Source organism: Taudactylus pleione, unplaced genomic scaffold (genome assembly GCF_031769625.1).
Source record: "Taudactylus pleione unplaced genomic scaffold, aTauple2 ptg000010l, whole genome shotgun sequence".
Lineage (NCBI taxonomy): Eukaryota > Metazoa > Chordata > Amphibia > Anura > Myobatrachidae > Taudactylus > Taudactylus pleione.
In genome coordinates, this window is record NW_028284413.1 from 9,884,634 (window position 1) to 9,910,911 (window position 26,278).

At 43.5% G+C, this 26,278-nt stretch overlaps 1 protein-coding gene across 1 annotated transcript; it reads right to left on the reverse strand.

Annotated features, from left to right (window-relative positions):
* Positions 1 to 206: 206 nt before the first annotated feature.
* LOC148542684 (palmitoyltransferase ZDHHC20-like) lies at positions 207 to 18,724 on the reverse strand. The gene is made up of 10 exons (XM_088467438.1): positions 18,607 to 18,724; positions 17,789 to 17,815; positions 10,511 to 10,605; positions 8,095 to 8,206; positions 7,250 to 7,319; positions 6,179 to 6,211; positions 5,969 to 6,089; positions 2,016 to 2,145; positions 753 to 867; positions 207 to 267 (listed from the first exon to the last, which is right to left on the reverse strand). Exons 1-10 carry the CDS (start codon positions 18,722 to 18,724, stop codon positions 207 to 209), a joined length of 882 nt encoding a protein of 293 aa, XP_088323564.1.
* Between the last annotated feature and the right edge of the window lie 7,554 nt (positions 18,725 to 26,278).

Here is a 26,278-nt window from a genome sequence, read left to right on the forward strand (position 1 = left end):
TACCACCTGAGTGGGGTGGGTGGGGTTGTGAATGGGTGATGTTTCAGGGGCCCAGGAGGTAAATGGTCAGGGCTTCAGAATGCTGTTGGTGCTGACAGGATTTTTCTTTTTCTGTCTGCACTGTAGTGGATTCTGTGGCCTACTATCATGGGGGGCCTTGCACTGCATCTTCACCTGCCCCATAATTAATCCGGCCCTGCCCAGTTTTACTCTGCATATTTCTCTGGATCGTAATGTTCAGTTGGCAGAGAATATCCGTCTCCCAGGCTGTAATAAAAGAGAGAGCAGTTCAGTTATTAGACAGAGCAGTTGTTAGATAAGAGTTATGATAATAATAAAGATAATTCAAATAGTACTCTATGTACTCTCTCCTCCCACCTGCCTACTCAGTGACAGATCCAGGGGATGGCGAGGGGAGGGGATCGATCAGAGTCCTGATTGCCCCCCTGGATCCATCACTGTGTCTACCTGGTCTCTTTCAGATAGGCAGAGGATCGTGAGGCAGCATTGATTTCAACATGTTTGAAGGTTATATAGCCAGATAGAGACATATTATTGATTATAATTTTCAGTGGCAAAATGCCTTTAAAAAACAGTAATGTTGGGAGACCTGAACTAACACAGTAGATTTAAAGCAGTGATGGCTGATCTAATCTTAGTACTACACATCCTATAGGCACATGCTGTTTATTAGGTCCCACATGTGTGCTGACATTTCAGATTACAATTTTATTTATACATTACCAGCTTACCTTGTATTTATAGGTAGCAGCCAATACATCTTCTGATGCCCAAATACTCTTTGAAAGTTCTCGTAACCAAGAGGAAGTCCATCTCTTGCAGAAGAGGCATCATTAAAGATCAGTTCTACATTGAGGACACAGAAAAAACATGGATAAGTCACAGATGTTTATGTGTAACCAAGCAGGTGTTTCTTTACATTCTCCAAATTGTGCTAGCAACCTATAGACTCTGACTGTGTTATACCTTTTTACTCATGAATGCCCCCAATAATGTAATCATACTGCAATTTCTCTCTATATAAGAAATAGACTAAGATCCTGAAGTACACAAATGTTCTCATCTGACAGTAAAACACATTTGAAGCTCATTATCTAAATGAGGGCCAGGGAAATCCAGTATAATAACCACGTATCCACACTTTTAGTGGCAATAACACACATGTTCCAGGCAGTAAACAGAGGCAGGGTAATAGCATCCTTCAGCAGGAGAAGGCCTGACATCTTCCTCCTGCTACACTGCAGTTGTCAGTAGAAGATGACCAGTGAGTGCAAGTTCAATAAATAAATGTTTATTTTTCTTGCATATTAGGTCAAATAAAAGAAGAGATAAAGGGCCTGATTCAGAGCTGAACGCTCTGACCAGAGCGCTCGCTCTGAATCAGGGCCCTCCTACCTGTTTTTGGAGCGTCCTCATGGACACTCGCATACCTGTGGGTTACCACCCACAGCTTATGCGAGCGTCCATGATGATGGTCGCGATGGTCAAAGACCATTGCGACCATCGGGCTTGCGACGAGACCCTGCGGTAGGGTCTCGCTTCCGCAAGCCCAGGAGTGATTTTGGCTCTATCAGAGCCAAAGTCACTCCCACTGACATCATTACTGATGTCAGTGGGGCCGGACTCAGATGGTAGGCTCACCATCGACAGCACGCCCCCTTGGTGCGAGACCCCGAGCGACGTATTTCTCGTCGCTCGCCGGGTCTCGCGCATGCGCACGACGGAGCTCCCTCCGTCGTGCGCATGCGCATTCTCACAACATCGACCCGCTAGCGAGCGAACTTTGGGGGTCTGAATGACCCCCAAAGTTCCCTCGCCCACTTCCTACGATGAAACTACAGATGGTTATAGGGAGAACAAATTATTTCCTATTCTATGCGCCTTCCTCCTACAGGACGGTGCTACACTATCATCTCTGTCCCTCTAATGCTAATGGAGAAAACTACGCCATCATTTAACTATCTTTCCATAATTCTATGAGTGAGCTTCATTACCAATTGTCAGCCTGTTTCTCACTAAGAGACAGCAGTTAATGATGAAGAGCATCAACAATATGATGGACAATGCTGCAGATACATAGAACAGGCGACGGATGTTGAAAGATATTTCAGTGTTCTGTTCATCCTGCAAAGGGGAGAAAAAGAGCAGAGTGATTATTAAGACTTATGTTTGCCCAGTGGCAGGGTAAATGAGCATGTAGAAAATACATGTGCATTAAAGGTAGAGATGAGCAGTTCAGATTCTGTGGAATCCGAACCGCTCCGAACACTGGCGATCCGAATCCACCCGAGCCGCGACTCGGGTGTTCCCGCCTGACTTGGATCCCACTTCGAGGCCGAACATCATACTCCCAATGTCGGATTCTCGCGAGACTTGGATGATGTTCAGCCTCTATATATGGCGCCACGCTGCCGGGATTTTCGGCGCCATTTGTCACTCGGCACGCATGCTGCGCAGAGTTCGGCAAGGAAGTTGACTGTGTCCAGTCTCCAGACTAGTGGCTACTGGCTGTGCTGTTAAGTGACTGTAGGGGTAGTGTAGTAGTACAGTGTAAAGTGACTCCTTGGGCAGTGCAGTAGCCCTCTGTGTATACAAGCACTGTGACTCCTTGGGCAGTAGCCCTCTGTGTAAACAAGCCCTGGACTCCTTGGGCATAGACCTCTGTGTATACAAGCATTGTGACTCCTTGGGCAATAGCCCTCTGTGTATACAAGCACTGTGACTCCTTGGGCATAGACCTCTGTGTATACAAGCACTGTGACTCCTTGGGCAGTAGCCCTCTGTGTAAACAAGCACTGTGACTCCTTGGGCATAGACCTCTGTGGATACAAGCATTGTGACTCCTTGGGCAATAGCCCTCTGTGTGTCCATAACACACAAGTACTGTGACTCAGTAGTGAGTGGCAGTGAGTGGCAATGTTTCATAGATGTGCTTTAAACTGCGGTGTCTGTCGCTTAGGGCTCTATTTACTACAATCTGCATGTTGAATGCAGATTGTAGTGTGATATTATCGACTGAATTCGCATTGCGAATTCAGGCAATATCACAGGAATTTACTACAAATCCCTTGCAGGGACAGAGCTTGCGAGAAAGCTCTGTCCCTGCGAATCCCATCCGCACACTAGTCACGGTATTTTCACAAAAAAAAACGAGACAAAGTGCCCGCGCATGCGCCGACCGGCCGCCGCTGTTCCCCCCCGGTGCTAAGCCCCACCCCCGGCGCTAAGCCCCGCCCCAGCAATCACAGCAGGTTTGGCAAATCCCAATCCAAAGCCGGACGACAAATCAGAACCAAACCCAAATCCAGCAAAAATGGTCCGGCGCACATCCCTAATTAAAGGATATCTTTTTTTAATGTTTAACTGTCTAAAGGGCAGTCTGAAAATCCACAAAATATATATCTTAATCTACTTTCTCTAAAGAGTAGCCAACCTTTGTGTTACTATAATATGTAGGGGACTTCAGAAACAGGGAACTGAAAATCAGGTACTGTAGCCATAGGAACTAGATATTTGCTTTAATATTCTAGACTGTGCTAAAGAAATGACGGAATAACTGGCAGCTGTGGGCACCGCCTTGTTTTTTGATGTTATCTGTGGAATAGTTTTAGATGTTTCCCTGTGTGTATTAAAGAATTAAGGGCCTGATTCAGACAGTGGCGTAATGAGGGTGGGGCAACAGGGGCATGTGCCCTGGGTTCCAGTGCAGAGAGGGTGCCAGCACAGGGGCTATTGGTTCAGGGACAGACAGGGTTAGACTGAGGATGGAAGGCCCTTCTTTAATATGTAAACTACAGGGGGAGCCAGGGAGCACTAAAGAAATCTGGATAGGGGAAGGGAAGCCGTGTGAAGGAACAGACAGGCAGAGGGAGGAGGGTGTATTATGGTAATTACACACTGGGGGAAAGGGGGGGTGATGAAGAGCATTTTAAAAACATTAAACAGCATATAGACGGGGTTGGAGGGAGTGGGGGTGCGTTACACAATAAGGGACATCAAGGAGGGGAGAGCATGTTTGAGAAGCTTGGTAAACATAATACAGACAAGGGGGATCACTGTAGGGAATATACAGATAAGGAGGGTCACTATAGGGAATATACAGACAAGGAGGGTCACTATAGGGCAGGGATGGGGAAACTCAGGCCCGGGGGCCGTATAAGGCCCGTGGAATCATTAGGTCTGGCCCTCTGAGCGTTTCTCTGCTAGCCTCATCTGGCTAGCAGGGTGCCTAGAATGGCATCCTGCAGCCAGAATCTATGCAGCAGTGCTGCCAGGAGCTGCCCTTACAGCTCCCCAGGGGATCCTCGGGATTCCCCAGGCATTGCTGTGATCACCGGCGATTGTGGCTCCGCCCCTGTGTGACATCACATGGAGGGAGTGTGGCCTACACCGGGCCCACAAAAAATTTAATATATATCAAAATGGCCCTCGGCAGAAAAAAGGTTCCCCACACCTGCTATAGGGAATATACAGACAAGGAGGGTCACTATATGGGATATACAGCCAAGGGTGGTCACTATAGGAAATAGACAGACAATGAGGGTCACTATAGGGAAAATACAGACAAGGAGGGTCACTATTGGGAAAATACAGACAAGAAGGGTCACTATAGGGAATATACAGACAAGGGTGGTCACTATAGGAAATATACAGACAAGGAGGGTCACTATAGGGGATATACAGTCAAGGAGGGTCACTATAGGCAATATACAGACAAGGAGGGTTAATATAGGGAATATACAGACAAGTGTGGTCACTATAGGAAATATACAGACAAGGAGGGTTACTATAGGGAATATTCAGACAAGGAGGGGCACTATAGTGAATATACAGACAAGGGTGACTATAGGGAATATACAGACAAAGGGGGTCACTATAGGGAATATACAGACAAGTAGGTCACTATACACAAATTGCAGATAAGAGGGTCCCTATAGGGAAAATACAGACAAGAGGAGTCAATATAGGGAAAATACAGACAAGAGGAGTCTCTATAGAGAAAATACAGATAAGAGGAGTCACTATAGGGAAATAATAAAAAAGAAGGGTCACTAGAGAAAGTTACAGACAAGGGGGTTATTATAGGGAATATACAGACAAGAGGTCACTATAGAGACAATACAGAAAAGGGAGACTCAATATAGGGAATATACAGACAAGAGGGTCACTATAGGGAAAATACAGATAAGGGGGTCACTATAGGGATAATACAGAAAAAGGGGGCTCAATATAGGGAATATACAGAGAAAAGGGTCACTCTAGAGAAAATACAGACAAGAGGGTCACTATAAGGTAAATGCAGACAAGGGGGTCACTAGAGTGAATATATAGACAAGGGGGTCACTATAAGGTAAATGCAGACAAGGGGGTCACTAGAGTGAATATATAGACAAGGGGGTCACTATAAGAAAATACAGAGAAAGAGGAGGTCAATATAAGAAAATACAGACAAGGAGGGTCACTATAAGGAAATACAGATGAGGGTCATTATACTCACTATAAATTTTATAGTGAGTGTCTAAGAGCTCAAATGGGGCTGCTGATGCTTATTTTCTATATTGACGGTGATACCATACCATTGGGAACACTATATATATTTTTATAGTTTTATTAGCACCTGAATTATTGTTTATTCAACATTTAGTGCTGTAGAAATCCCTATTATTGTGAATGTTGAATGCATTTCTCATCAATTCCTTTTTTCTACACTTTATACTTTACTATTTGTTGATTACCAGTATTGAAAGGCAAAACAATGATCAGCCAACATATCAGTATGGGAATTGTAGTTCACCAAGGTCCCTATAGACATCGCCACCAATGATGTGCTAACATGTAACACTGCAGGGGCAATGTGTCCAAGGATTTTTTTTAAAATGTTTAAAACCAGTAATGGTGAAACTCACATACATATACCTCACACAGGACAACAGAAAGACAATCTTACCTTCCAGGACAGAATGAAATATTGGAGAATTGTACCAGCAACGAAAGAGCAAGACAGCAAGGCGTACATTACCAGCAGCAGGAAGGATTTGTAATTGGAAAATCCAACACAGTTATTCAGCCTGTAATTAACACAAGACTTCTTTGTTAATCACAAAGCAATAAATATAAAACACATCAGACAAGTTGCAAGTCTCTAACCAGCACATACCCAAGGCAATGATGGTCCATCGTCAGTACACATCTGAAAGTAAAAAAAATACACAAAAATGTTAATTTACTAAAACAATCAGTTAGCAAAATGCAATATAGGATACTGCTATCCTACAAACTATAGAAAAAAATATTTGCAGTACCTCAGCCAGGGGCAAATCCAGGAGGGGGGCAGACGTTCAGTGTGATTGCTACCCCCAGCTCTGGCAGAGGAGACTGCTGCTGCTGCTCAGGGGCAGCAACCTCCCTGGTCCCATTACAGTGCAGCACTGCTGGCTGGGGAGAGAGGCTGCTGCTGCCAGGTAAGAGGGATGGGGGTGGCTCACATGACCCAGGTCATCACGACCCAGGATATGCCATTCACACTACAGGCGACCTGGGTCGATCCCAGAAATAACCCTGCTACCAAACAGGGTTGCTGACCCAGGACTGCGACCCAGGTCAGCCCCTTTCACACATAGGGCTCTATTCATTATGTTAATTATTGGGGTCCGAACCAATAATTAACATACAGCTTGACGCGAGCACTGGAGAGACATACAGCTTGACGCGAGTGGGGAGACAGCTGAACCAAAAATCAGCTGTCTCCACAAAGCGCTTCACTGCTCCTTTTGGACTGAAGGAGCCGGACAGGGGCGGATAGAACCGAAAGCATCCCACATTGTAACCTGGGACTCCTTCCCATAGATGGCAATGCTCCCACAGTCAAGCTCCAAAAATATTGTATTTTTTGAACTTGATGAATTCTGTCCCCATACTAGTGTATGGGGACAGCGGGCCATTCCGGGAGAGAAAGGTAAGCGGGAGATATCTGTGATATCCCCCTGCAATACCTTTTTGATGAATGGCCCGAAAAATTAATTTTTACAATTGCAGATGAAAATTTTCATTTTCACCTGCTTTTCTAGAAATTAAGTGATGATGAATAGACCCCATAGTTTACACCCCCGGGTCGGTTCACGTGCACTAGCAAAAACCTGGGTATTTAGGTTATGAGTGAAAAGGGTATAAAATATGTGACTCTATACCAAGGACAAAATTGCAAATATGAAGCAATTTGTGGACTTACACATCACAGGCTGAACAATGGCGGCACCGGTCAGGCTTCAGCAGCTGGCATTTATCACAATATCTCATCACTATATAAAAAGAAAACAAAGGTTAATTAATAAAACCCAACAGTACAGTAGAGGAAGAGTTTTAATGATACAAATGTAAGTTCTCAGTCCTTAGCCTAATCCAGTGGTTCCCAACCCTTGTGCCGTGGCACCCTCCGGTGCCTCAGGGCAATTGCAGGGGTGCCTCGGGTTTATAGTCCAGTACCAAAGAAAATTATTTTTAGTCAATGTGAATGGCAAAACCAGCGCTAATGGCTACAAATCAACAAATATGTGGACAAATATAAGTGCAGCCCTGTCAATCGCCACATAACTGAACCTAAGGGTGACATATAATCACAATTTACTTCATTTAAGTTTGCTGAATTTCTCAATAAGAAACTTTTGGCCCAGGGGTGCCTTGGAAATAATGCTGATACTCTAGGGTGACGTGATTCCAAAAAGTTTGGGAACCACTGGCCTAATCTAAACTTCACTCACACTGAATGAACAATTCTCTCCTGCCCACTACTGCTGGGCGCTATATAACACAGCAGCACATCAGGCAATGAGAGAGCCGAGACTACTGCTGCTTAGTGGCAACAGCCTCCCTGGACCCTCCCAAGAGGGCTGGGAAGGGAGACTGCTGCCACTGAGCAGCAGCAGTCTCTGATCTCTCCCTTCCTAATGTGTAGTGGGTAGGAGAGAAGTCTTGTGAAGTGGGGACGATTGCCCTGATCACCCCCCCGATCCACCCCTGCAGACACGTCTCACCATGAGATAACCTCTTCCCTTCTTAGTTTTCCACCTTTTGTACCTGATATTGTATTGATGGGCAAGCGATTAGCAGCTGCCCAGAGAATAAGCTGCTTGTCTTCTTGCGTCTGCTTCTCCTTGTACAACTCCTTGTCAGACTCCGATAAATAAAACTAAGGTAAAGCACAGACACAGGATAGCATTAGGATGGCGACTACTGTGTGATCAATGTGTTTGATAAATGATAGAAACCGATTGGTTGGTACTTTATCTCTCTTCACTTAATCTCTCATGAAGATTTGATAAATCTCCACCTTTGTGAGAAATATAACGTCTGCAACATCACTGATTTCTGGCATTTTTTTGTAGCAGGATTTAAAGCAGTGATTTTATTAAGGATAAAATATCTTATTAAGGATAAAATATCCCCCTTTAAATCTTATGACGAAAAATGCCTAAAGACAGCGATGTGCACAAATCCCAGTTTATTACACTTCCCTCTCTAAGTTTATTTTTATTTCACATGAGGATTTCTGTACGTAAGAAGTCTTGCAGAGGTTGCCAGCCAAGAAGACTTTCATGCCCCTCTTGCATTATTTTTCCCCTATAAGGGTCACTGGAGTCAAAATATAGAACTTTTAGGGGTATATTTACTAAAGGTCGATTTTAATCGATTAACATAGATGTTTTGTTTCTGAAGCTAAATCACACATTTGCTAATGCTTAAAAAAGTAAAGGTTAGTAAATGTGTGATTAAGACCCAGAAACCCAACATCGATTTTGATGAATTATAAATCGATTAAAATCGACCTTTAGTAAATATACCTCTTGTGTTTTAATGATATTACCAGGGATAGTGCAATACATGTAAGCAGCTCTCAAAATGGAAAACATTATTTCCAATGATCCTGTACCCAGTCAAATATTTAATCGTGTTCTGGATCAGTTGAGTTACTATTTTGGACACTATTTATTCAATCTATGCTGCAAATATTTATCAAGAAATATTTGCAGCATATTCCCTGAAAAGATCTGTTTTTGGGGTGGGGGGATATCCACAAATACTAAGTACTCCCCAGATACACTAAGGACATACTGTACTTGCCTACGTATTATTCTTCCTCCCTGGGAGTAGAAGCAGGTGGGCGGTGATGGGAGGGAGGGCATTTTGCATCATTAAGCCCGCCCCTTACAGTAAATTGCTGCAAATAATGCATATTTAAATAGGGGGTGTGGCCAGATTAGGAGATTCTTGTAGAATCTCGTCATTAAGCTCCGCTCCTACTCATGGACCCGCCGATCTCCATGCCTACTATTCCAGAGGTACGGGAGGTTACCTGAAAAATCGTGAGCCTCCCGCGACTTCCGGGAGCGTAGGCAAGTATGACTAAGGAGGGATCATAGCAGATTTCTCTGATATCTAGTCTCTCCACTTCCGACAGCATCCGCAACCCCCATAGGTGTCTATGGAGGATGTGATAGATGTCAGGAATCCTTCCAGAGCTTGGCCCCCACAGTTTACGCCATCTGAAGTTGGCATTGTGCTGCTGTAAAAATAGAGAGACTGGCGCTCAATAGCTAATATACTATAAAAATAGATAAATAAATAAAAATGAATAGATGAGAAGCGGATGTCTAAATAGACAATATACACATTTATTGTAAACAATTAATACATGTGGAAAAAATATATGATAAAAACCTCTAGTTAGAAGCTGGAGCTCTAATATCCAGCGAAACACGTTAAGCCATTTCAACAGTCACTCTATGGACATTGGGATTTCTTCTAATTGCGGATCCAGAGGGTTCTGTACTTCATTAGTAGCCACCATCCCCCCCATACCATGCAGTGCCCCCAGTAGCACCCCCTTACACAAACACACACAATGCCATGAACGTGACCGTCCGCTCCTCTCTGCACCTGCAGCGGGGGGAGCCAGAAGACGGAGCTCATGACTGAGCTCCAGCCGGCTCCCTCCTTTTACGCAGCAGCCAATGAGAGTCTGTCTGACTCTCATTGGCTGCTATAACAAACACACTGCCGCCAGCGCGGCAGCGTGTTTGTTACAGTGTAGGGCAGACCGCTCTAACTGCGTTCTGCCATACACTTGTGGAGCCCTGATGTCGGATTCTCTCTCCAGGATCCCACGTCAGGAGGCTGCTGCTCGGCCTCGAAGGGGGATCCGAGTCAGGTGGGGAACACCTGAACAGCATTCGGGTGGACCCAGATCCCCTATGTTTGGAGCGGTTTGGATTCTGTGGAACCGCTCATCCCTAGTTAGGAAACAGAGTGAAAAGTGATAAGGTGCCAGCCAATCAGCTCCCAACTGTCATTTTTCAAACACAGCCTGTGAGATGGCAGTTACCTTATCACTTTTCACTCTGTCACCTAACACTGTTTAGTAAATAGACCCCTTGGTGTTGTAGTAGATACAGGTATGAAACACAATAAATTAATATTGTACATTGATATTTACCTCTTTGGGTGGTTTTGCTGGTCTTGAACGTACCGTTGTCCAATAGGACCACAGAGAGATTATCAAAAGCAGGTGAAAAAACACCAAGCAGATAACTAGAACAGTAAAACCAAAGTTAGTAAAACACAACTCATCACAATCAAACAAACTAACATGGCCTAAAAAACTGCAACCCTTCAGCTGTTATAAGACTGTGGGGTCTATTTACTAAGCTATGTTAGGAGATAAAGTGAACGGATATAAGGTAACAGCCAATCAGCTACTAGCTGCCATTTTTCAAACACAGCCTGTGACATGGCAGTTAGGAGCTGATTGGCTGGTACCTTATCACCGTTCACTTTATCTCCTAACACTGTTTAGTAAATAGACCCCTATAAGTTCCATCATTCCTCCAGCTTTATAGTTACACCAAGACCAAGAGAGCTACCTCTGCTCAACTTATTACAAGTTTAACTCACTTTCCCCCATAACAACTTTTGCCACCCATTGCTGCTGACTCCAATGCTTTCCCACCTTGCTGGGACCTCTATGTTAGCACCACAACACAATCAGCTCTGCATTTTACTTGGGTGTCCTTCATTCTGCCTATCATTTCTCTAATGCATTCTACAAAATCATAGACAGAATCTGATTGGTTATTATGGGCACCACCTCCACTTCTCTGGTTTAGAAGCTTTAGTGAATCTACCCCCTGGAATCATAGGTATAGAACACAGCTTTGTTTTTTATCAAATCGTATTTCCTTTTTCCTCTTCATATTTTTTACTATTTTTATATAATTTCACTAAGCTTAAATCATTGAAAAACACCCCAGTTTTTGTGGGTATTATACAAGGCTTATATACAGGGTTTGCGCTTCCATTAGGCGGCTGCTAGAGGATGCCGGGATCTGAGGGGGTGGCCCACTGAGGCTGCCTGGGAGAAATATGGGGTGTGATATAAAAGATCGGCAGTGTCTAAATTAGGGGTGAGCGGGTTCGGATTTCTGAAATCTGAACCCCCCCGAGCCCCCCCGATCCGAGTCAGGCTCAACTTTTCCCACCTGACTCGGATCTGAAATCGAGGCAAAACGTCATCATCCCGCCTTCCAGGTCTCGCGGGTTTTGGATCCTAAATAAGTATACCCGCGTCGGCGCCATTTTCTCACTCGACTGTGGACAGTGAAGAGGGAGGGTGGGAGTTAGGGCTGGCTGGGCTGTGTAGTGTAGTGTTGTAGTGCAGTGTAGTGTTGTGCTGTGCTGCGCTGTGCTGCTGTTGTCCATAGGGGCTGGCTGGACTGTGTTGTGCAGTCAGTTGTCCATAGGGGCTGTGTCCACTCCAAATTCCTGTGCAGTGTCCCAGTCCTAAAGGGGTGCTGTAGTGTTGTCCAGGGGGTGCTCTGTCCATCATGGGTGCTCCCCCCAAGTGCTAAAAAAAAAATATTTTTTCTGTGTTTGTGAATTGTGTGCACTGTGGCTGCACGTGCATCAACAAAGGAGCAGCGCCAAGTGTACGCCTGTGTCCCATAAGTAAAAGGCCGGATGGCTTGTCCGTTAAAGGGTGCTGTAACCCCCAAAGGGCACTCCAAACAAATTATATAAAAATATATATTTTTTTTGTGTTTGTGAATTGTGTGTGCAGTAGCCGCACGTGCATCAACAAAGTAGTGCCAAGCGTGCACCTGTGTCCCATAAATAAAGGGCCGTCTGGATTGATCGCTAAAGGGTGCTGTAACCCCCAAAGGGCACTCCAAACAAAATAAAAAATGTTTTTCTGTGTTTGTGAATTGTGTGCACTGTGGCTGCACGTGCATCAACGAAGGAGCAGTGCCAAGCGTGCGCCTGTGTCCCATAAGTAAAAGGTCGGCTGGCTTGTCCGTTAAAGGGTGCTGTAACCCCCAAAGGGCACTCCAAACAAAATAAAAAAATATATTTTTTTGTGTTTGTGAATTGTGTGCGCAGTAGCCGCACGTGCATCAACAAAGTAGTGCCAAGCGTGCACCTGTGTCCCATAAATAAAGGGCCGTCTGGATTGATCGCTAAAGGGTGCTGTAACCCCCAAAGGGCACTCCAAACAAAATAAAAAATGTTTTTCTGTGTTTGTGAATTGTGTGCACTGTGGCTGCACGTGCATCAACGAAGGAGCAGTGCCAAGCGTGCGCCTGTGTCCCATAAGTAAAAGGTCGGCTGGCTTGTCCGTTAAAGGGTGCTGTAACCCCCAAAGGGCATTCCAAACAAAATAAAAAAATATATTTTTTTGTATTGTGAATTGTGTGCGCAGTAGCCGCACGTGCATCAACAAAGTAGTGCCAAGCGTGCGCCTGTGTCATAAGTAAAGGGCCAGCTGGCTTGACCGTTAAAGGGTGCTGTAACCCCCAAAGTACACTCCAAACAAAATAAAAAAATATTTTCTGTGTTTGTGAATTGTGTGCGCAGTAGCCGCACGTGCATCAACAAAGTAGTGCCAAGTGTGCGCCTGTGTCATAAGTAAAGGGCTGGCTGGATTGACCGCTAAAGGGTGCTGTAACCCCCAAAGGGCACTCCAAACAAAATAAAAAAATATATTTTTTTGTGTTTGTGAATTGTGTGCGCAGTAGCCGCACGTGCATCAACAAAGTAGTGCCAAGCGTGCGCCTGTGTCCCATAAATAAAGGGCCGGCTGGATTGACCGCTAAAGGGTGCTGTAACCCCCAAAGGGCACTCCAAACAAAATAAAAAAATATTTTCTGTGTTTGTGAATTGTGTGCACTGTAGCCGCACGTGCATCAACAAAGTAGCAGCGCCAAGCGTGCGCCTGTGTCCCATAAGTAAAGAGCCGACTCATTTCTTAAAGGGTGGTGTAACCCACAAAGTGCACTACTCTCCAGCAAAAATAAAAAAATATTTTCTGTGTTTGTGTGCGCCTTAGCCGCACGTATATATCAATATAACATAAATGGAGGACCAAACTTTCTCCGATAAAAATAAAATAGGGAAAGATCAAGAACCACTTCCTCCTAGTGCTGCTGCTGGGAGTTGTTCATCATCCCAGAGAGGAAGTAGGAACACCACTACTTTTACTAAACAATTGACCCTCCAACAGTCCTTAGCGAGGAAGATGAAGTACGACAGCAGTCATCCTGAAGCAAAACGTATAACTGAGGCCTTGACTGCTATGTTGGTGTTAGACATGCGTCCGGTATCCGCCATTAGTGCAGTGGGATTTAGACAATTGATGGAGGTAGTGTGTCCCCGGTTCCAAATCCCGTCTAGATTCCACCTGCATCCTCAAAGCAGCAGCGACAAGCGTGCGTCTGTCTGTTAAAGGGTGATGTAACCCTCAAAGTGCGCTCCACAAACAATAAAAAAATTATTCTTTTTTTCTGTCTTTGTGAATTGTGTGGGCTGTAGCAGCACTTGCATCCTCAAAGCAGCAGCAACAAGCGTGCATCTGTCTGTTAAAGGGTGGTGTAACCCTCAAAGTGCTCCAAGAAATAAAAAACTTTTTTTTTTATGTGTTTGTGACTTGTGTGCGATGTAGCCACACGTGCATCAACACAGTAGCAGCGCCAAGCGTGCACCTGTGTCATAAGTCAAGGGCCGGTTTGGACATCTGGTCCGGACTGAAGGACGTGCCAACAATTTCTGACAAGTCTTCTGTCACTGCATATGATACTGTCCTCAAAGCAGCAGCGACAAGCGTGCGTCTGTCTGTTAAAGGATTACATCGGTGACAGCATCCAAGTAGGCATGTCAAACATTCCGTACATGTACTGGCAGGAAAAAGAGGCAATTTGGAGGCCCCTGTACAAACTGGCTCTATTTTACCTGAGTTGCCCCCCTCCAGTGTGCACTCCGAAAGAGTGTTTAGTGCAGCCGGGAACCTTGTCAGCAAAAGGCGTAGGAGGTTGCTTCCACAAAATGTGGAGAAGATGATGTTCATAAAAATGAATTATCAACTTTTCGAGGGAGACCAGCCTCCAGAACGTACAGAGGGACCTGTGGTGGTGGATTCCAGCGGGGACGAATTAATACTCTGTGAGGATGAGGATGTACACAACACTGAAGAGGGTGAGGAATCGGTGAATGAGGAGGATGAGGACGACATCTTGCCTCCGTAGAGCCAGTTTGTGCAGGGCCAGATTAATTGCCTGCTTGTTTTGTGGGGGCCCAAATGAACCAATCATTTCAGCCACAGTCGTGTGGCAGACCCTGGCGCTGAAATGATTGGTTTGTTAAAGTGTGCATGTCCTGTTTATACAACATAAGGGTGGGTGGGAGGGCCCAAGGACAATTCCATCTTGCACCTCTTTTTTTTCTTTGCATTATGTACTGTTTGGGGCCTAGTTTTTCAAACTGCCATCCTGTCTGCCACTGCAGTGTCACTCCTAGATGGGCCACGTGTTTGTGCCGCCCACTCGTGTCGCTTAGCATAGTCATCCATCTACCTCGGTGCAACCTTTTGGACATAAAAACACTATTGTGAGGTGTGAGGTGTTCAGAATAGACTGGAAATTAGTGGAAATTAAGGTTTTTGAGGTTAATAATAGCATAGGAGCAGAAAAATCAACACATTCTGTGATTTTAGCTGTTTTTATGCTTTTTTAAAAAAAAATACAGATCCAAAACACAAAACCCAGAACCCAAAACACTGAAGGGTGGTTTTGGCAAAACCAATCCAGATCCAAAACACGAAGAAAGATCAAAAACCAAAACACAAAACACGAAAAGTGGCCGGTGCACACCCCTAGTCTAAATAGACAGTCAAATGGTCTACAGGTCAAAAAGTTGACACACAAATGATGGTAAACACTAAAAAAGTTCATATATATATATATTTATTAACCCTAATCCTCACCCTAACCCCCCCCTTAGTGCCTAAACATAACCCTCCCCTTTTGTGCCTAAACCTAACCATCTCCTTCCGCGGCCTATCCCTAACCTTCCACCAAGTGCCTAACCCTAAACCCAATCCTAACCCTAGCCCTAAAAATCATGAAAATTCATGAAAAACCATGTGTCAACCTATTCTGTGTCAACCATTTCTGTGTCGACCCTTTGAAGCCCATGTATTTCCAACACTCTGGTCCTGATTCTGTGTCGGATGCATCCACGGCCTGTATGCCAGCTTGCTGCAGCAGCCTCTTTACTGCCTTATGCTAACGAGAGTATCTGCCAGAGGTGTCTTGTGACACCCGATGCGCACCTCATAACTCCCCTTGTGTGCAAGAGCTGTGTGCGTATGAAAAGGGTGTGTGGCCTAACATAAGTGGGCATGGCCTATCAGGAAATCCCTATTGCATTACTCCAGGGGTGTGCCCAGCATCCTTGGAGATGATAGGCTGCCCCTGGAGACTAGTACCTGCACTGTCGGCTCCTCCTCTGTGACAGGTGCCGAGTGCTGCAGGAAAATGTCACACTGCTGCACCCTGCTCCTGTCACTGAGAAGGAGCCGGCATTTTGGTATCACCCCCTTCGAGGGTGAAAACAGGGTGTGGCCTGCACCCCCATAGGGACGCCACTGTCTATGACAGTATCACTCCATCTTCAGGCGTATGCATCATTCTGCCCACTGTCATCATTAGTATGCAGACTTTCACTGACCTCTTGATAAGTGCATAACATCCATCTGAGACAGGTGTCACATCTCAATCTGCACCTCACCAACGTGCCCGGACATCTGCCTACACGCCGGCAACACTCCCATGCCACTCCCATGAGATGGGTCGGTTGTGTGCGATGAATGATAGCCACCCAATTGCCGCCCAGAAATGCCCATTTCATGCAAAGAGAGATCCATCAACTGACGGATCAATCCGTCCGAACTTTCAACCTCTGTCCGTGTGTGTATGTGTGGTCGGAGCCTGCGCAGTTTGCAGATATCTGTGTCCGCATTTGGACTAGCCTCTGACTCACAATCAGCCCAAATGCTGCTCTATATATCTGTTTTATATTTAGGGCTCCTTCTCCACATCTTCTAACTATAACAAGTGCTACCTCAAAAAGACTGATACACTCCATTGCATTGCCGCTGAGCAATAGCAGCATTAAGGGAACCCCCATCAGGGAGAAATAAATAGTGTATTAGCCTAATTTTTCTTGGGACTTTTTTTATTCTTCTTCTTCTTCTTCTCATTATTATTATTATTATTATTATTATTATGGTACTAGTCCCTGAGAAGAAATAATTAGCAATTGGATGAGGGGGTTCTGTAAAATTACCATAAATACATAAAATAACAGCAAAATGTAAAAGGTAGAGATCAGATAGGTGCTGTCGAAAAGCTAAAAAGAGGACAATATAAGGTAATCAATCCATGTTCAAAGAAATATCATAATAGTAAATTAAATGACTGTAAATTCTTGCAATGAAATCCAAATCGGTTCAATTTGTGCATATATACAGAAGAAATAAAAAATAAAATTATCAGCAAAGCAACATTTCAATTTGCAGTAGATGTAATCCAGGGTGGCAAAAAAGCTTCTCAATTCCACAGCATACTGCCCCTACCATCTCCTGATCCCCTTAGTCCCTTAAATACAGCACCTATCCTGATGCATCCCTATTTACTATGCCCTTTCACCTCTCTCTATCCCCTGCGTAACAATAATAACTACAGATGTAACCGCGTACATTATTGCCGTGATGTGTGCATACGGGCACATGCATCGCGGCATAGCGCAGCATTCGCCGGGCTGTGACTAGGCGCGACCGGCGTTCTCCCCATTGTAGCCTGTGGCCATAGATGTAGGCACACTAGTCACGCCATCCATGCCACGATGCAAGCTGGCATAGCGCAGCGTTTGCCAGGCCGCGACTAGGCGCAGTCGGCGTTCTCCCCATTGTTGTCTGCGGCCATAGACGCGGGAACACTAGCTGCGCCATCCATGCCGCGATGCGCTCTCTTCGCGGCATAGATGAGCATGGCTATATCTGTACTATCCCCCCTAAGCACTTATTTATTTATTAACAGTTTCTTATATAGGGCAACATATTCCATTGCGCTTCACAATTGGAACACTTGTCCTCCCTTTAAACCTATTCCACTGTCTGTTATCTGTTGATGTTTGTATACAAGTTTTTGTTTTGTTTACTTAGCCATTAATAAGTCATAGACACTTTTATTTTTTTCCCCCATATAAGGGCAAAAAAACTTCCCTTTTTGTTGTTAGCCACTGTTTTACACAATAAATACTGTAGCATCATTCTGTCTTAAGCAACTTTGTAAATAATTAAAAAAAAAGAAAAAATACTTTCTAAAAAATTCTCAATTAAAAACACTGGCTGCTATAGATAAATAATAGTTATTTAAGAACTTACCTCTTTCAGTGTCTGATTGTATTGTTTCTGCAGTAAAAGGAAGATAAAAAATAAATTTGCTTACATTACTGTTTGCTGTTTTTGAAAGGTTTCTTTAGAATTAAAAAATACGGATTCATTTTCTATAGCTCATATAAAAATATATTTGGAACTAGTATGAGACTCAATATTTGAAGGAGAATTTGAATTGGGTTCTACATGCTTCTTTCTATTTAAAGGGCTGAAAACATTAAACTGCACCAATCCTGTCTGCATCTTTTACTAAATATATTGCTTTTCTTTCTAGCTTTCCAGTGTATATAATATCATCTTGCATAATATCTGATGCAATCTATAGCACCTGTACTTGTGAACACATGAAAAATAGGCAACGCACTGTTATGAAAATCCTACTTGGTGTATTTTTCAACTGATTTTCATACAGTTACTAATTAATATAATGTCACACAGAAGTGCCCCAGTTTATATTATGTCATACAGTACCTAAATAATATAATGTCACACAGAAGTGCCCCAGTTTATATTATATCACACAGAAGTGCCCCAGTTTATATTATATTATACAGTACCTAAATAATATAATGTCACACAGAAGTGCCCCAGTTTATATTATGTCATACAGAAGTGCCCCAGTTTATATTATGTCATACATATATATATATATATATATATATATATACATATATACACATGTATACACATGTACATGTATATGTAACACAGAAGATTGGTACAATCACACAAGACCTGATGTGCATTCCCCTCCTGGGTGACAGGGCATTTGTTAGTTTAGGGTCAGCAGAAAGTACAGTACTCACCAATACATAGCTCAGACACATACACGTGGTAGCCCCAGCACACTCCCAGTGTAACGAGGACCACTGGCATCCAAAGGACCACTTGCTTGCAGCACCACTGCACACGAGACAGCTCCATGAGCCTGTAACTGCTGGTACTAAGACTAAGCAGCTACTGTCACTCTCTGGTGGTGTAACTAGGAGATAGATGATCCGCTCTCACACCCACACTGTGATGTCACAAAGGGACATGGGCAGCAGGGGCATGTGTTTGTAGCATGTGCCAGGTCTGGGAAGCGATGGGAGCTTTGCTCTACACAGAATACAGGGCATCCTGCTTTACAGATCTTCTGGGCATCTAAACTGTCTAAAAAGTTACCTGTCAGTTGGCAGCCTCAAACCATTTTTATAAATGGACAAGCACCAGCCACCTTAGGGCCAACCCCTCAGCCAACCTTCCCTCCAATTAATAGAGGACTCTTAATAAATAGACCTTAAAATATAATATAAACACATGCATGCATACATAGTATCATTATATAATGCTGTGGGTTTCTTTTTATACAAATAATATTGATACTATACTGTATATATATTTATATATATTTATACTTACTAATGACCGGCAATACACTTATTAAATGAAATATATATATATATATATATGTATATATATATATATATACAGTATATGTGTGATATATAAATATATATATATGTATATATTTATATATATATATATATATATATATATACAGTATATATATGTATGGGTTGGGTATGAGATCCCGGAGCCAGGATGCCACTGGTCAGAATACCGACAGTCTCACCATACCCCTAACCCTAACTCTCCCTCCCCGATGCCTAACCCTAACCTCCTCCCAAGTTCTTAAACCTAACCCTGCCTCCCCTGTGCCTAAACCTAACCTCCCCCCGAGAGTCTAAACCTAACCTCCACCTCCCCGCAACCTACACCTAACCCCCTCTAACACCCAATACTTACTTTTGGGATGCGAGTGGCCGGGATTCTGGTGCCGGGATCCCGACGCTGTCAAGATTTCAGCCTGGTATTTCGGCTGGTGGCATCCCACACGCCGGGATGCTGACTACATCCCATACTGTATATATACCCAATTACATATGTATGTATGTATATATATATATAATTATATATATATATATACACACAAAAAGCACTAATCCACGGCACTCACCATTCCTAGATTTGGGGTGCAACATGGCATGTGACTACATTGTTTAAATAGAAATCACAGGGGCTCTGCACTCACCATAGTAACAATAATAATAATTAGAATATAAGATAAAGACAGACTATGTTAAGAAAGATGAATTATTTGTCCCATTTGTAACTACTTTCAATAACAAAGAGAAGGAAATTAGGACCATATTAAAGAAACATTGGAGTGTGTTGACATTAGATCCAATTATAGGGAAGGCTTTGCCTGCTTACCCACAAGTTATTTTAAAAAAAGCAAGATCTTTAAAAAATATGTTAGCCCCTAGTGCTCTCCCTAAAGATACTGCAACAAGTGAGAAAGAACGCTTTAAAGGTTTTTATCCCTGTAATCACTGTAAGGTCTGTCAATTCTGTAGTAAAGAAAGGAGATTTTTTAGTGATTCTAATGAGACTAATAAATTTGCTATTCAGAGTCTAATGAATTGTCAGACAACACATGTTGTCTATTTACTAGAATATAAAGGTTGTAAGAAAAAATATGTGGGTAACACGAAACGTCTAATAGAATTACGTGTGTTAGAGCACATGAGAAATATTTTAAATCGAGTTAAAAATCATAGTGTTCCCAGACATTTTGCTGAATGTCAAAATTCTTCAGTAAACAACCTGTCTTATAAAGCAATTGAACATGTCATTCCTGATGAAAGAGGGGGGATATTCTTAAGAAATTAGCGAGACGGGAGACATTCTGGATTCACAAGTTGAATACTATGATTCCTTTCGGTTTAAACGAGAGTTATGACCTGGTTCCTTTTTTGACAGACTAAAGGTGCATACACACTAGACGATATGCTCCCTGAGCGATATCGTCTAGTGTGTCCCCGGCAGGCTGTGCTCAATGTCGTTCATGACATTGAGCACAGCCGCTGAACGATATCATTAGCGATATCGTTCAGCGCCGGGCTCTCTCCCCCATTCCCTGACATGCAGCAACCTGACGAGGTCGTCAGGTTGGCCTGCATGTCAGCCCGATGAACAAGGATGACGAACGACCCGCGGGAACGCGTGTCGTCGTCATCGTTCATCTTTTTTGTGTTAAAAATGGACGATAAAGTGGACGACTGAACGATAACGATATCGTTATCGTTCAGTCGTCCACTTTAATCGCCCAGTGTGTACGCACCATAAGTGGCCTGAGAAGTACTGTCAGATTTGGTTAGGACGTTGTTGAATCCGTGGATTCCGTCTTGAACCTTAATTGATGGCAGTGCTAGATGGTCAGGTACTGTATTAGATGTGTTAGGCATTTTATATATTAAATGTAATAATAAAAAAAAATGCTTCCTTGAATTATAGTTCCCTGTTTCTTATTCCTATCAAAATGCTGGGAAGCAGGATATCACACTAGAATATGACTATAATAGAGAATAAGATTTGGTGGAGTAGAGGCTGCCATGTGTAATGTTGTTAAAAAGATTTACATTGAAATGAAATAGGCAGCTGTAACCTTATTCTTTCTTGTTTTTCAGCTTATTCTAGCTTTGATGTATCAAGTTCTCTCTACTTCTAAAAGAAATGGCAACATTGTTTTTAAATTTAAATAGTGAATTTTATAAAATGATACTTTGTATGTGTTTTATATTTGTAATTCTGTATTTATTTATTTTTTTTTTTCTTGAGTTAACCGATTGTATGAAATGTGAAAAATATTGGTCAGAATGATATATTATTTATCTGTGTGTTATATGTGATGTTAGTCTGTGATATGTTTATGATTCAGATATGCAACAAGCAGAGGTTAATCAGGAAATAGAAATGGTTAAATGGTTAATTAAGCCGGTGATAAAAACGATCCGGACCACTGGTTCTGGACACGCCTACTGACGAAGTCCCATCAAGGTTTAAAGCCACAGCAACTTTGCTTTTAAATGTGAGACAGTTACCAAGCACACCTGTTGCAAAGCACCTAGGAAAACAGCTGACACAAGTTAGATAACTAGTTAAAAGGGGTGCATGAGAAAATGTGATCACAAAAATTATTAATTATTAAAATGAATCATAATAAACAAAAAGCACTAATCCATTGCACTCACCATTCCTAGATTTGGGGTGCAACATAGTATGTGACCACATTGTTTAAATAGAAATCACAGGGGCTGTGAGCATTAAACCTTGATAGCATACCCTGAGTTTAACACTAATGTGATGGCTATGTCCATGTTATAATTCTGAGCAATAGAGTAGGGACTTGCAGTAAAGTGGGGTCCCGTGAAGGGGACTACAAGCTTAAATGCATTGATCAATTCATGAACCAAAACCCCACTGTTTATTATGCTTATTATTATTATTGTTCTTGGGACATTGACAGAATTTTCATATTTTGGCCTCTATTCACCACCACAATGACTTTGAAATGAAACAAACAAGATGTGATTTAACTGCAGACTTTCAGATTTAATTTGAGGGTAATTACATCCAAATCAGGTGAACGGTGTAGGAATTACAATGGTTTCTCTATGTGCCTCCCATTTTTTAAGGGGCCAAAAGTAATGGGACAAACTAAACAATCCTAAATCTAACTTTCACTTTTTAATACTTTGTTGCAAATCCTTTGCAGGCAATTACAGCCTGAAGTCTGGAACGCATAGACATCACCAGATGCTGGGTTTCATCCCTGGTGATGCTCTGCCAGGCCTCTACTGCAAATGTCTTCAGTTCCTGCTTGTTCTTGGGGCATTTTCCCTTCAGTTTTGTCTTCATCAAGTGAAATGCATGCTCAGTCGGATTCAGGTCAGGGGATTGACTTGGCCATTGCATAACATTCCACTTTTTAGCCTTAAAAAACCCTTTGGTTGCTTTTGCAGTATGCTTCAAGTCATTGTCCATCTGCACTGTGAAGCGCTGTCCAATGAGTTCTGAAGCATTTGACTGAATATGAGCATATAATATTGCCCGAAACACTTCAGAATTCATTCTGCTGCTTTTGTCAGCAGTCACATCATCAATAAATACAAGGGAACCAGTTCCATTGGCAGCCATACATGCCCACGCCATGACACTACCACCACCATGCTTCACTGATGAGGTGGTATGTTTTGGATCGTGAGCAGTTCATTTCCTTCTCTTCTCTTCCCATCACTCTGGTACAAGTTGATCTTTGTCTCATCTGTCAATAGGATGTTGTTCCAGAACTGTAATGGCTTTTTTAGATGCTGTTTGGCAAACTCTAATCTGGTCTTCCTGTTTTTGTGGCTCACCAATGGTTTGCATCTTGTGGTGAACCCTCTATATTCACTCTTATGAAGTCTTCTCTTGATTGTTGACTTTGACACATATACATCTACCTCCTGGAGAGTGTTCTTGATTTGGCCAACTGTTGTGAAGGGTTTTTTCTTCACCAGGGAAATAATTCTTTTGTCATCCACCACAGTTGTTTTCCGTGGTCTTCCGAGTCTTTTGGTGTTGCTGAGCTCTCCGGTGCATTCTTTCTTTTTAAGAATGTTCCAAACAGTTGATTTGGCCACACCTAATGTATTTGCTATCTCTCTGATGGGTTTGTTTTGATTTTTCAGCCTAATGATGGCTTGCTTCACTGATAGTGACAGCTCTTTGGATCTCATATTGAGAGTTGACAGCAACTGATTCCAAATGCAAATGTCACACCTAGAATCAACTCCAGACCTTTTACCTGCTTAATTGATAATGAAATAAAGAGGGAATAGCCCACACCTGTCCATGAAATAGCTTTTGAGTTGATAGTCCCATTACTTTTGGCCCCTTAAAAAGTGGGAGGCACATATTGAAACTGTTGTAATTCCTACACCGTTCACCCGATTTGGATGTAATTACCCTCAAATTAAATCTGAAAGTCTGCAGTTAAAGCACATCTTGTTTGTTTCATTTCAAAAACATTGTGGTGGTGAATAGAGGCCAAAATCTGAAAATTCTATCAATGTCCCAATTTTATGGACCTGTATATCAGATGCAGGGCCGGATTTACCATTAGGCAGCCTAGGCTCCCATCTAGGGCCCATCGGCTGGGTCCCCTCGATATCTAGGCCCTGTAATTAACCTGCTGCTCTGTGTTTGAACTGCTGCTGCTAGCACTGGTCACACCCGGGGAGAGGTCACCCACACAGTATAGCAGCAGCAGCATGGCCGGGGCCCTACCTATGCTATGCAGGGGAGGTGGACTCAGAGGCAGAGTTGCAGTCCTTCAGCTGAAGGAGCATGGGGAACCAGTGTCACCACTGCAGCTCGGCACCCAGTACCTGCCCGAGTCTAATTTTTTTTGTAAGCGGATATAAATTTTGGCGCCCCTTGTGAAATAATCCCGATTTTTCGGTGACAGAAAAAGGCTATTTAATTGCACAGCCTTTCCCCGTGCAGTGGGGATTTTTGACGGTAATTAGTCACAGGGGGAAACCCTGCATTTAATTGAATAACCCCCGTAGGCTACGCATAAAAAAACCCACAGCCCCCACATGAAAATAATTATGCTTTCATGCTTTGCAAAAAAAACACATAGGCCCCACATGAATATGTATGAAGTCCTTATACAGCAGGACCACCCTGGGTGCTAAGCTACAATTATACCCAAAGACACATATTCAGGGATAGGGTGACAGCACTTGGTGACAGTGAGAGGATGACGGCACTGGGTGACGACAGGGAGAGGGTGACAGCACTGTGTGATGATAGGGAGAGGGTGACAGCACTGGGTGACAGCAATAGGTGACAGGGAGAGAGTGACAGTAGTTGGTAACGGAGGGGGTGACATCAGTGGGTAACAATGAGGGTGATGATGGAGAGGGTGACGACAGGGAGATAGTCACAGGGAAAGAGGTGATGACAGGGAGAGGGTGACAGCAGTGTGTGACAGATAGAGGGTGACGACAGGGAGAGGGTGATAGCACTGGGTGACAGGGAGAGGGTGATAGCACTGGGTGACAGGGAGAGGGTGATAGCACTGGGTGACAGGTAGAAGGTGACAGCAGGGAGAGAGTGACAGCAGTTGGTAACGGAGGGGGTGAAATCAGTAATGCCCTAATACATTATGCCACACACATGTAATGCCCTTTCTAATATATAAGATCTCCATTGGCTTATTGCTAATTAAATCTCTTAAACATCCTTACTTAACTTAGTACTTAACTTATCTATTAAATTAAGAGACGGACACCATAACAGCTTGGATAAAAGGTCACAGCTTTTATTTCCAAATTAATTAATTCACCTAATCAAGGCTGTTTTCCGCTATGGCCTGGCGGGTTTCCTCGATGGTGACTGGTTGTTGCCTCTGGGCTGCCTCTAAGGCCAATAGTTGCACCTGGATGGATTCCTGCTGAGCCCTGGTAGCTTCCTGCTGAGCCCTGGTAGCTTCTTGCTGAGCTGCCGTAGCTTGGAACAAGGCTTTAACAATGTCCTCCATTTTGTCCTGGAGTGTAGGTTGGAAGCAGAATCTGGCTTCCCTAAGCATCTGCGGATGCCACCGCTATGGACTTCAAAGGACACAACTTTATATCCACACTGACGAATTGGTGTCTGTCCCTTTAAATTTTAAATGAAAATTTTTTCTTGCTGCAATTTCAGTGTGTGATTGCTCGCATTCTCCACCAAATGTGACACAGTCAGGATAGGGGTCCCTCTCCTGGGGTAGATGGACTCCCTCTTTACACACACAGCAGCAGTAGAAACAGGATACAAGTCTGTGGTTCTCGTACAAATTGGTCGGCGCCAGTCTTTATTGTGCCAAATTAATATAAAGCATAAACAAAACATAAACATAAGTCCTAGCCCGGCTGGGCACTAGCTACACCGCAGATTCCCTCTCTATAATAATGGTAGGGCCTATTGCCCTCACCATCAACAAAACACGTGCACAGTACTTACAAGGATTATCACCAAGTGTCTCTGAACAGGCTAGTCTGCCTGCTCTCCCAGGTGTGAGACAGTCAGCCACAAACAAACCATGCTTATATTAGCCATTTCTAGCTGCAAGCCCTAATGAGCCTGTTACCAGGCTGAAAGGCCCAAAACCTGGAGTGGCCTGTGGATGGAGCCCTCCCACTCCTCACATCCACACTCCTAGGACCCAAACCAGATTTTCCAAAAGCCGATACTCTGGTCTGCTTACAAAACAAACTTCTCCTGAGGGAATTTTTAGAACACATAGGCCAAAAACCTAGGACAAATGTACCTGCCATTGACCACTTTACCAGTGCTTCTATCACATATCCCCCCCCTTTGTTTCGACCTGTGGGGCGGAACAGCCGCAGCCCCCAAACAATTACACGTGACAAAGCATCTGCATTGGCCAGCTGGCTTCCTGGCTTGTGTTCTACCATAAATTTAAAGGTTCTTCTTATTTTCGCATTACTGTCCTTGTTTTCTGACATCCACTTCAGAGGGGCATGGTCAGTGATCAATCTGAACTTTCTTCCCACCAAGTAGTACCTGAGAATCTCTAACGCCCACTTTCTGGCCAATGCTTCT

Excerpts from the sequence above, each read along its gene's own strand:
- LOC148542684 (XM_088467438.1), bottom strand. The coding sequence starts at position 18,724 with ATGGAGCTGTCTCGTGTGCAGTGGTGCTGCAAGCAAGTGGTCCTTTGG. Across the intron at positions 8,207-10,510 it reads CAGCAAAACCACCCAAAGAG|TTTTATTTATCGGAGTCTGA; the intron begins GTAAATATCAAT and ends GCTTTACCTTAG. Across the intron at positions 868-2,015 it reads GAGAAACAGGCTGACAATTG|AACTGATCTTTAATGATGCC; the intron begins GTAATGAAGCTC and ends TCCTCAATGTAG.